Source organism: Carcharhinus amblyrhynchos, chromosome 23 (genome assembly GCF_965287045.1).
Source record: "Carcharhinus amblyrhynchos chromosome 23, sCarAmb.v2.hapA, whole genome shotgun sequence".
In the NCBI taxonomy this organism is placed as follows: Eukaryota; Metazoa; Chordata; class Chondrichthyes; order Carcharhiniformes; family Carcharhinidae; genus Carcharhinus; species Carcharhinus amblyrhynchos.
Genome location: NC_137346.1, coordinates 43,825,375 through 43,837,884, shown reverse-complemented (window position 1 = coordinate 43,837,884; position 12,510 = coordinate 43,825,375). Strand labels below are relative to the sequence as shown.

The 12,510-nt window shown below is 43.9% G+C and overlaps 1 protein-coding gene across 3 annotated transcripts in view; it reads left to right on the top strand.

Annotated features, from left to right (window-relative positions):
* zzef1 (zinc finger, ZZ-type with EF hand domain 1) overlaps positions 1-12,510 on the top strand; it is a 242,207-nt gene that overhangs the window by 155,775 nt on the left and 73,922 nt on the right. For 2 of the 3 annotated variants that reach the window (XM_080211009.1, XM_080211012.1), the window contains exons 39-43: positions 2,131-2,647; positions 3,135-3,307; positions 4,077-4,354; positions 5,455-5,629; positions 7,401-7,533. In XM_080211009.1, coding sequence (XP_080067135.1) covers positions 2,131-2,647; positions 3,135-3,307; positions 4,077-4,354; positions 5,455-5,629; positions 7,401-7,533 — 1,276 coding nt within the window. The remainder of the gene's footprint in view (positions 1-2,130; positions 2,648-3,134; positions 3,308-4,076; positions 4,355-5,454; positions 5,630-7,400; positions 7,534-12,510) is intronic. The other variant, XM_080211011.1, reaches the window with a different exon arrangement.

The following is a 12,510-nucleotide window of genomic DNA, read 5'->3' as shown; positions in this document are numbered from 1 at the left end:
ATCAGCCATGATCTTATTGAATGGCGGGGCAGGCTCAAAGGGCTAGATGGCCTACTCCTGCTCCTATTTCTTATGTTCTTATATTTCTTATGTTCTTATACATAAACATGAAAAATTATCACAAAGGTTAGAGACGATACACTGTTTGCCAAGTGTGGTATAACTGAGATTTGATGTACATTGAGCATAACTTCTGTACTCTTCCTAATACACTGTCACTTTGTTTTCTGACTGTCATTGTGGCAGTTCATTTCTTAAACTTTGGACAACTTTGACATATATTTATGTCAATTATTTATAATCTCTCTCTAATTACTTTGCAGCTATCCTTTGTTTAGCACTCCTAATGTGTCCTAAATAATATGGTATGCTAAAAATAGGCTAAACAAAACGGCAAATTAGTATCTCAGTGGGAAACAGATTCAAAAGGCATTTGCACAGAGGGATCTGGGTGTCCTTGTGCATGAGTCTCAGAAAGCAGGTGCAGAATGTTATAGGGAAGGCAAATGGAATCTTAGCATTTATTGCAAAGGGTCTGGACTATAAAAGTGGAGAAGTACTGTTACAATTGTATAAGGCATTGATGAAACCACATTTGGAGTATTGTGTTCAGATTTGATCACCTTCTTTGAGGGAGGATGTGGTGGCACTGAAGGTGGTTCAGAAGAGTACACTAGATTGATTCCAGGTTTGAAGGAGTGGTTGAGTAGCTTGGGTTTGTACTTGCTGGAGTCCAGAAGAATGAGGGGGAATTTGTTTGAGGTATATAAATAACTCAATGGGATTGATGGAGTAAATGTTAACCAAATGTTCCCCCTTCCAGGACAGCCTAAGACAAGAGGTCATAGTTGTAGAGTAAGAAGGGGAAGGTTCAAGACAAATGAGGAGAAGCTATTTCTCACAGAGGGTTGTGAATCTATGGAACTCACTGCCCCAGAGTGCAGTGGATGCAGAATTAATCAATGGATTCAAAAGATAGATAAATATTTGATCAAAAGCAGAATAAAGAGGTATGGGGAAAAGTCAAGGAAGTGAAATTAGGATTAGATGAAGATCAGCCATGATCATATAGAATGGCAAAGCGAGCTCGAAGGGTTGAATTGGCTACGCTTGCACCTAATTACTATGTTCCTATGAATATCATTTTACCAAAAGAAATCGTTTAATAAGGGTGTAATAAAATTCCTAACTTGTAAATCTTGCATTTAAAATCTTTTGGCTGCCTTAAATCTAAATGGTCCAAAAATCCGCTTTGCAGCCCTTAATATCTTACCACCTTTTTCTACTGCATTCCCACCTGCCTCTACCTCTCCCACTCGCCCCACCCTATCCTGAGGAGGAAGTGTGAGCTTCAGAGGGAAAGATCAAGAGGGAGGAAGTGAACAAAAGGGTACAAGATGGGCTGTAAGTGAGATGGTCAGGACGGGAAGTGTTGAGGAAGTGGATCATCGAGGGGGCCACAGGAAAGAAATTGCAAGAGATAGTGAATATCGCTGGTCTAAGTCAATGACTTCTTTGGAATAAGTTTCACCTGACTTTGTAGAAGTCTTGTAGTTTGGCAATTCGGTCATTATAAAGTTGGTAAAGGAATTTAGTCCATTTGAGGGGTAATTGCAGAACTCGTTTTGATGTATAGCTAGTTTCAACTTCATTAGAATTTCTAAAGTCTGATTGTGGCTTATTATGGGGCTATATAAATACCAGTTGGTTTATATAAAACTTAGTTTCTGGCTGTGAAAAATGAAACTTGTAATTTGGCACTTAGTTTCACTCCAGCATAGGCCTTCATGTGGTGTATGTATGTGCGCCCATGTTATTTTCTAAGTTTAACAATGTTTTACAATGCAGTTTTTCATTTTAACTTCTTGTGCATCACCAGTTTTCTTTGCTGCACAATTGACAGCTGTATCTTCAGTAAACCCTTCCTAAACTCTTTCCTTCCTTAACCTCTTGACGACTTTCTTCTTTAAAACGCTCTTTGAAACCTACCTGTTTGACCACTTTTGGTCACCTGGTCCAATACCTCAGTGTCAAATTTTATTTGACTGCTCCTGAATTGTTCCTTGCAACCACGTTGAAGCAAGGTGCTCTTGTTATAAGTCACTGAGTCGCGTTTATGTCTTTTTCCAGTTAAAATCAAGTGAAAGCGATGCCACCTTGGCAAGTATTGACAGCATTGAATGGGAGAGCGTACAAGTACTGGATGTATCTGGATGCAGAGGTGATGCTTCAGACTTTGACACCAGTAAGGACAGTATGATCCATGACTCAATTTCATCGTACCATGTATCTTCATCTACTACTGGCTCCTCAGCAATTTTATCAACAAATCAGATAAATGTCCTGGTCGCAAGTAGTGCTTCAGAAGATGAGGTTAAACCCAGCAGCTCCCTGGTTAGCGCTTCGTCCGCACCGCAGTCTTCCACCGAGTTTTCCACTAAGAAACCCAAAGCTGGACAGCAGCTCAGTGAATCACAGTCTGAGCACACTCCATCATTGTCTGTGATGCCCACTCCATCAGGGGAAACCCAGCCGTCTTTTACTTCTAATACTGCGTCTGACGTGATCCCAGAGCTATCGCCTACCGATACATCAGAATCAGTTGCCGCTCAGATGTCAACAGCAGCTGCCGAGGTGCTTAAAACAGGTAACTCAGCATTAGACTATTCGTTGTGACCCATGAAGAGCCAGATTCATTCTACAAATAAGAAAGGCATTGTGTAGTCTTCTCAGGACAAGTAGGGATGGACAATAAATGTTGGTCAGCCAGTGACCCTCCACATCCTGCGAACAAATATATTTAAAAAAAAATCAAAATTAATATTGGCTACTGATTAAATTCCTTACTGACTCTTGTGTTACCAAAAGTCAGTTTAACTACGACAGTCTCCTGAGGAGAATTTTTTAAAATTGTTTTTCCAAGTATCGTTGTCCCTGCTGTGTTAGGGGAAGAAGTTAAGATGCGGAACAGCTTATTATGATCAAATGCAATGCAGAAGAGGTGGGGGGAACTGATTGGCCTCAGCCGGTTATTTTACATTTCTTGCTGGGATGAGTTGGGGTGGGATTGCAATTCTTGACTTTGAAACCACCTTTGTTGGTGCTGTATTATTGGAAATCATTTGAATTTTCAGGGTCAGAGTCTGCTGTGGAATCTGCTGCGGTTCACTTGCGTGGATCGAAAACCTCCTTCAAGATGCATGCTGACACCAAAGAGTCCGTCCCCAGCAAAGACCAAGTCTTTGCTGAATGTTCCCAAGAGAGAATTCTGGGACTGCTGGCTGCCATGTTGCCTCCTGTTAAAAATGTAAGAACCAAAATTGTTTTACGTTTCCCCATGTTTAACAGTTGAAAAAACAACAGATATACAGATACATAATGGAAGTTACTTTGGTTCCTTTTGACCATTTGGTTTATGTTTGTGGGAGTTGGTATGATAAAGTGGCCCTGACATTATTTCAAGATTTGTTTTCTGAAGTTGATATTGGAATTGCACAAGATTTAAAAAGTTACTCCTTCCTGGGATGTGAGCATCACTGGGAAAGCCAGTATTTGTTGCCCATTCCATAAAGCACTTGAACTGATTGACTTCCTGGGCCAATTCAGAGGGCAGTTAGACATCAGCCACATTGCTGTGGATCCGGAGTAACTTAGAATCGTGGAGGTCCAAAGCAAGTCAAAAGCAACCATCTAACTATTCTAATCCCATTTTCCAGCACTTGTTCCATAGCCTTGTATGCCTTGACGTTGCAAGTGTGCATCTAAAGACTTGTTAAAAGTTATGAGGGTCTCTGCCTCAACCACCCTTTCAGGCAATGAGTTCCAGACCCCCACCACCCTTTTCCCATTCCTTTTAGTACTTGTGTACCTCTATAGATCACCACCGACTCACCACCACCTCAGGCTAAAAAAGGAAGCAAGGTTTGTTAGCCTTTCCAAATAACTCAAGCCTTCTGATACTGGGAAATGCACCGTTGTTATTTGCAGTAGCAAAGTGACTATTTTGAGTAACTATCACAATATATGTTTAGAACCAATTTATTTGTAGACTTCTGAAGCTATCCTCAATCCCACAGGATTCAACCATGTGCCTACCGAACCTGAGGCAGGTACTGAAGCTCCTGTTTCGAGTGGCGATGCAGAATCCAGGGCAGCTGATTGAAACCTATCACTTGACACTGGGGCTGCTTGGGCAATTGCTTTTGAGAATCTCTCCAGCAGAAGCTGATGAAGCAGTAAAGGACGTCCTTTTTGCATCTTGGACATTACTTAGCACAGCAGAAGGCAACCTGAAGCATCCGGGCTGGATGACGGCACAGGTTTTGTTCAGCCTTGGAGCAGTGTGCTTGGACTGGTAAAGTTTAAAAAAATTATTTCTTTTTAGGTGGTGCAAAGCTTAAAACAAAACTATTATATATAGTTTGCTGGAAAGCGAGTAAAAAGTACTGTTTTTAGTTAACCCTTTTGCTGTGTAAGTGTCAGCTTTGGCTCGGGGGCAGCATTCACACTTCAGGGTCCAAAGGTTGTGGGTTTAAACCACACTTCAGAGGCCTGACCACAAAATCTCGGCTCCTAGTGCAGTACCAAAAGAGTGCTGCACTGCCTGAAGTGAAGTCTGTTGAACGGTAAGACAAACTGAGACCCAACCTGCCCTTTTAGGTGTCCATAAAAAATCCCATGGCACTATTCGGATCAGAGTTAGGGAGTTCCCCCAGTGCCTCAGCCGATATGTAAATCCAATAATCAACAGCGCTGAGATTATCTAGTTGTTTTTCTTGAATGTTGGATCTTGCTGTGTGAAAATAGGCTGCCGAGATTCCTACATTACGGAAAGCACTTAGACTTTAAAAATGTTTTGTTGTTTTCGTTAGAGAGAAGAAGGTTAAGAGGTGACTTAATTGAGGCATACAAGATGATCAGAGGATTAGATAGGGTGGACAGTGAGAGCCTTTTTCCTCGTGATGGCTAACACAAGGGGACATAGCTTTAAATTGAGGGGTGGTAATTATAGGACGGATGTCAGAGGTAGGTTCTTTACTCAGAGGGTAGTAAGGGTGTGGAATGCCCTGCCTGCAGCAGTTGTGGACTCGCCAACTTTAAGGGCATTCAAATGGTCAGTGGATAGGCATGTGGATAACATTGGAATAGTTTAGGTTAGAGGGTCATTAGATTGGTTCCACTGGTCAGTGCAACATCAAGGGCTGAAGGGCCTGTACAGCGCTGTAATGTTCTATGTTAACTGTAAAGGACTTGAGGACATCCTGAGGCTGTGGAAGGCGCGATAGAAATGTGTTTTTTTTTAAGCTCAGTGTATATTTCATGTTCAATACAAGTTATTAAATTCTTGAACCCTGTCCAGAAAACTCCAAATGTAGCGGGATAATACAAAACCTCTTGTCTGTATTTCTTGAACAGACGAGTGCCCTGTCACTATGTTTTTTCTCTTGATTGAAGCAGGATTAGCTTGGACTGGGCATCTTCCGTGGCAGACATCCTCAGGGACCTGAACTCTAGCCTGCAGTGGCAGAAAGTGATTGCCGCCTTCACAGAGCGCTGCATTGAGGAGCTGCCGTTCCACCTGAAACGCACCAACATCTTCACGCTGCTGGTCCTGGTGGGATTTCCAGAGGTAACTAAGCATTTTTATGTGGTCGTTGAGGCAGTGCCTGTGCAGTGTCACCTTATTAAAGGGTTATAAATGGTATTGGAATAGATGAAGGAGCAATGAGTTGAATGAATGATTTTTGTAGTGAGCAAATAATTACCAGGTGGATTGCATCAACTCCTCCTTAGTAATAGTATAGAGCTAGATAAATATGCCTTCCAAATAATTTTCAGGATATTTTACCAATTGTTTAATTTGATAGACATCAGAAACTAATCAGTATTGAATAATACAGAAATAGATCGTCAGACATTTGGAGTTATCATTAATAAATGGTTTTCAGTTTACACACCATTATTCCAACCTTGTGTATTCAAATGCTAGCTTCAGGTTTTTCAATGTGTTATTTCCTTTTATATGTCAGTAACTGTAAACAGAGTGGTTGTGAAGCAGTGGAGCTAGTTAGGTCCACTGTTGCAAATCAGAAGTCCTACAGGTAAATAAACAAGTTTTGCTTAGAATGCTTGCTGGTTTCCCTTGTCTATTACTCTAACCTGGTCATCAGGTTTATTCAATCCTAGCTGTTCAAATCCAGTGATAGAAGAGTCATTTGATAACATGTCAACCCAGCTACTTCAAACATAAAGTAAAAGTAAAGTTTATTTATTTGTCACAAGTAAGGCTTACATTAACACTGCAATGAAGTTACTGTGAAATTCCTCTAGTCACCACAGTCTGGTGCCCATTCGGGTCAATGCACCTAATAGCACATCTTTCAGAATGTGGGAGGAAACCTGAGCACCTGGAGGAAACCCACACAGACATGGGAGAATGTGCAACCTGCACACAGACAGTGACCCTAGCCAGGAATCGAACCTGGGTCCCTGGCATTGTGAAACAGCAGCTAACCACTGTGCTACCGTACTGCCCATATACATAGCTCCAACAGCACTTAAGAAGCTTGACACTATCCAGGACAAAGCAGCCCGATTTGTTTGGCATCACATCTACAAGCATCCACTCCCTCCACCGTTGATGCTCAGTAGTAGCAGTGTGCACTATCTACAAGATGCACTGCAGCAATTCACCAAATATCCTTAAACAGCACCTTCCAAAACCACAACCACTTCCACCTAGAAGGACAAGAGCAGCAGATACATGGGAACACCATCACCTGCAAGTTCCCCTCCAAACAACTCACAATCCTGACTTGGAAATGTATCGCCATTCCTTCACAGAAGCTGGGTCAAAATCCTGGAATTCCCCCCCCCTAATGGCATTGTGGGTCAACCCATAGCACGTGGACTGCAGCAATTCAAGAAGGAGGCTCACTACTGCCTTCTCAAGGGCAACTAGGGATGCGTAAGAAATACGAGACAGCCACTGATGCCCATGTCCCCTGAATGAATTTAAAAAGAAACATATTGGCCGGATATTCTCTGACCTCGCCCGCAGGTGGGATTCTCCAGACCTGATGCAGTGAATGGAGTTTTGGCGGAGGTCTTTGGCAGAGTGAATGATATCAGAGAATCCTGGCCCTGATATCAAGTTTTGATTCAAATACTTTTAGATGAATAATGGAAGTTTATAGTTAGGTTTGAGTAACGAGCCAAAAGCCAGTCAAGTTGAAAGTTGTCTCCTGCTACATGAGATTTTGTCAGATGTGTGGGTCTGTTGAACTCTGCAGCCAAATAAAATGGCATTGCTTATTAAAGGGAACTGAACATTGTGTTAGCACTACCTTTTATTCTGTGCCTGTATAGTTTTTAAAATCCAACCTGTTGTTCTTATGCAGGTGTTATGCAGAGGCACTCATACTGTTTACATAGACAACGCAAATGAATCACATGATGTAATAGTCCTGAAGCATTTTACAGAGAAGATTCAAGCTGTGGTAATCGACATCAAGACTCGAAAGCGTAAAACAGGCGAGTACTTACAGCTGCTTACAAAGAGTATTTCATTCACTGAACTACCCACAGGGGTGACAGGATAGACGCTTGTTCTTAAGACCCAACCTGCCAACTTCTTGATCTCATGTAAAACAATAGCAGTTAGTTTTTTAAAGGAGAGTAAGGAAAGTCCCAACCAGCGCTGAATGTACCACCCAACACCTCCCCCCCCACCCCAGTTACAGAGTTTATTATATCATCACTTGTAATTGCATTCCTGAAAATCGTGGCTTTATGTGAAACAACTTTAAACAAATCACATTATTTAATTAAAACCAATGTAAACATTGTAGTTAGGTCCAGTAAAATCTTCCTCGTCGGGAGTCAGTCATTGCTATATTATTAAATTTGTCCATTGATAAATGAAATAACTTTTAAAGTGAACTTACAAATATAAAAGAAATTTCAACTTAGAGTGGCCAGAATTCTCCTGCTGTTCGTGATCCTGCCAGTGGCACCCTCCACTGCTGGTTTCCTGATGGCATGGGGAGTCAGTGGGAAATAAGAACATAAGAAATGGCTAATCTGTCGTGGCTCAGTTCCACATTCCCGCCCTCTCCCCATAACCCTTAATCCCCTCGCTTATCAAAAACCTATCAACCCGCGTCTTAAAAATATTTAGCGAGGCAACCTCCACCATCTCAACGGGCAGAGAATTCCAGAGGTTCACCACCCTTTGAGTGAAGAAGTTCCTCCTCAACTCCGTTCTAAACCGCCCCCCTTTATCTTGAGGCTGTGCCCCCTAGTCCTACTGTCCTTTCTGAGCGGGAAGAGCCTCTCCACCTCTATCCTATCCATCCCATTCATCATCTTATACGTCTCAATGAGATCTCCCCTCATTCTTCTAAACTCTAACGAGTACAAGCCTAGTTTATTCAGCCTCTCCTCATAGCTCAACCCCCTCAACTCCGGTATCAGCCTAGTAAACCTCCTCTGCACTCCCTCCAAGGCCAAAATATCCTTGCGTAAGTACGGTGACCAAAACTGCACACAGTACTCCAGCTGCGGCCTCACCAATGCCCTATCCAGCCGCAGCAAGACCTCCCTACTTTTATATTCAATCCCCCTCGCTATGAAGGCCAGCATCCCATTCGCCTTCCTGACCACCTGCTGCACCTGCAGGCTGGGTTTTTGCAACTCATGCACAAGGACCCCGAGGTCCCTCTGCACCGTCGCACGCTGCAGTTTTTTGCCCCGTAAGTAATAGTCCTTCCTACCATTATTCCTACCAAAGTGGACCATCTCGCACTTGCCAACATTAAATTCCATTTGTCATTTCCTGGCCCACTTGCCCAGCCTATCTAGATCCTTCTGCAGACTCTCCACACCCTCCGCACAATTTGCCTTTCCACCAATCTTGGTGTCATCAGCAAATTTCGACACCATACACTCCGTTCCCTCCTCCAGATCATCTATATAAATGGTAAATAGCTGAGGCCCCAGCACCGACCCCTGGGGCACTCCACTAGTCACCAACCGTCAATCCGAATAGCACCCATTAACCCCCACTCTCTGTCTCCTATTTGACAACCAATCCTCTATCCACGCTAACACCCTACCCCCAACTCCATGCCCCCTTCTGCAATAACCTCTTGTGAGGTACCTTGTCAAACACCTTCTGAAAATCAAGAAAGACCACATCCACCGGCTCTCCTCTATCCACCGCCCTAGACACATCCTCTTAGAACTCCAATAAATTTGTCAGACACGACTTCCCCTTAACGAAACCGTGCTGCGTCTGCTCTATCAAGTAATTCCCCTCAAGATGCCTCGCTATTTCCTCCTTGATGACGGATCCTAACACTTTACCTACAACAGACGTTAAACTAACAGGCCTATAATTCCCTGCCTTTTGCCTGGCACCCTTCTTAAACAACGGCGTGACATTAGCCGTTTTCCAATCTTCTGGCACTTCCCCAGAATCCAGCGACATCTGGAAAATAACCACTAAGGCATCCACGATCACCTCCGCCATTTCTTTCAGAACCCTCGGATGCATTCCATCCGGTCCTGGGGACTTGTCCACAATCAGTCCCTCCAGTCTGTCGAGCACCGCCTCTCTAGTAACAATAATGTCATTGAGACCCTCCAGTCCTACCACCTTTCCATCACTAACACCCGGCAAATTATTCACGTCCTCCTCCGTGAAGACCGAAACAAAAAAGTTATTCAAGACCTCAGCCATTTCCCCATCTCCTACCACTAAGTCCCCCCTCTCATCCTCTAAGGGTCCAACGTTCACCCTAGCCAGCCTCTTCCTTTTTATATATTTATAAAAACTCTTGCTATCCTTTTTTATATTAAGCACTAGTCCAGCTTCATAGTTTCTCCTACCCTTCTTTATCAAATCCCAGAGATAACGGCAGGATCAGAAGATTCTGCTACCAGCAAGTGGTGTGCTGCCTCCCACCATAAAAACATGCTGCGGGGAGGTCGAAGAATACCCCCTCAGTATCTCCCACTCACTGCTGATCCTGCTCACCACACATTCCGCTCTCCTCATCCTCCTGGTTGCTGCAGACTCTTCTTGCTGACCTTCTGATTCCCCTACCCTCTGGAATGCAGCCTCTGCCCTTCCCTACATGACCCTCTTACTGATCATCTCCTGCTCCCCAACTCACCTGCTCTCCACTTCCCTCTCCTAAACCCTTGCTGTGAACACGGGCCCTGGATATGACAGGCGGGGGGAACAGCTTCAAGTCGAAGCTGATAATTTCTCTGCAAGTGGACTTGTGATCAGCTTCGCTTCTTTTTGATCAGAAATCTCCTTTCCTCTCCTGCCTGGAGTTTTAAAGCCTCCGCGAGGTGCCCCCAATTCCCTAGCTCGGACAGAGACAGAGTAAGCAACTCCCTGCTCACCGTGTTTACAGCACTGGAGAATAGGTTCTGTCACAAACTGATCCGAAAAATCATCTCTTAGACATTCCACAAATTCCTTTTCTCGGGATCCTCTACCTACCTGATTTCCTGATTTCCCCATTCCACCTGCGTATTGAAGCCCCCATGATTATTGTAATATTGCCTTTTTTATATGCCTTTTCTATCTCCTGGTTTATTTTCTCTGCCCCACATCCTGACTACTGCTAGGGGGCCTGTACATAACTCCCATTATTACTTTTGCGATTTCTTGTTATCTGTTTAACTTAATAACAATGGTACAATTTAGTCAGCACTAGGCTGGGACAAGACTCTCCTCTGCTCCTGTAAACACAGTGGACCCTCCTCCGCTCCTGTAAACACAGTGGATGGAAATTATAGGCCAGTTAGCCTGACTTCAGTCATTGGCAAGATTTTAGAGTCCATTATTCAAGATGAGATCGCAGAGTACTTGGAAGTGCATGATAAATTAGGACTGAGTCAGCATGGCTTCATCAAGGAGAGGTCACGTCTGACAAATCTGTTAGAGTTCTTTAAGAAGGTAACAAGGAAGTTAGATAAAGGAGAGCCAATGGTTGTGATTTATTTAGATTTCCAAAAAGCCTTTGACAAGATGCTGCATAGGAGACTGTTTTGTGCCCTATAGGTAAGGAAGGATGTTCTGGCTTTGGAAAAGGCCTCAGAGGAGGTTCACAAGAATGACCCCTGGAATGAAGAGCTTGTCGTATGAGGACTCTGGGTCTCTTTTCATTGGGAGTTTAGAAGGATGAGGGGGGATCTTGTTGAAACTTGCAGGATACTGCGAGGCCTGGATAGAGTGGATGTGGAGAGGGTGTTTCCATTAGTAGGAAAAACTAGAGCCAAAAGGCACTAGAGCCTAAAAGGACAATCCTTTAAAGCAGAAATGAGGAAGAATTTCTTCAGCCAGAGAGTGGTGAATCTGTGGAACTCTTTGCTGTAGAAGGCTGTGGAGATCAGGTCATTGAGTGGGTTTAAGACAGAGATAGATAGGTTCTTAATTAATAAGGGGATCAGGGATTATGCGGAAAAGGCAGGAGAACGGGGATGAGAAAAAATATCAGCCATGATTGAATGGCAGGGCAGACTCCATGGACCGAGTGGCCCTATGTCTGATGGTCTTATTGTGGGGATCAGGGATCTATAACCAGCAGAACTCTGATCAAAAGGGGTTGAAACTGGTCACAAACCCACTTGAAGAGAACTCGCCTCCTCTCCTGCAAGTCGAAGCTGCTCCTCCTATCTCCCGCTGCTCATCTCCAGGGTTCTCACTCTTAGCGAGGGTACAGGAGAATGAAACAGCAAGGAGGAACATCAGGGAGTGGGAGGTTCAGCAAGATGTGAGAGGGTAGGTCAGGGTGCAGCAGAGAACACTGGTGGGCAGGTTGATGGTGAGAGGCTGGGGTTGGGGAATAGGGGAGACTGCGAGTTGGAGAATTGGCAGCCGCGAGGGTGAGTTTGGGAGCAGGAGATGCTGCAACTTGGAGTGTTAGTTGCAAAAGGGTCCATCAGAGAACGGCAGGAATTACGTTAAAATGAATCTTGCGATGTTAAATGGGATTACAGCCTCATTAACTTGCTGATGTTAAAGTGAAGCAGTGTTGAACGGGGATTAATTGTAGTTATAGAAAGAACCCTTACAGTGCAGAAAGAGGCCATTCGGCCCATCGAGTCTTCACTGACCACAATCCCACATAGGCCCTACTCCTGTAGCCCCATACATTTACCTCGCTAATCCTGCTAGCCTGTGCATCCCAGTACACTGAGGAGCAATTTAGTACGGTCAGTCCACCTAACCTGCACATCTTTGGACTGTGGGAGAAAACCCATGCAGACAAGTGGAGAGAACAGGCGCCGGAGTGTGGAGACTAGGGGATTTTCACAGTTATTTCATTACAGTGTGAATGTAAGCCTACTTGTGACTAATAAATAAAAGTTTAAAACTTTAACATGCAAACTCCACAGAGACAGTGACCCGAGCTGGGAAGTGAACCAAGGTCCCTGGAGCTGTGAGGCAGTGCTAACCACTGTGTCACCGTGCTGCCCTTATCATTATTG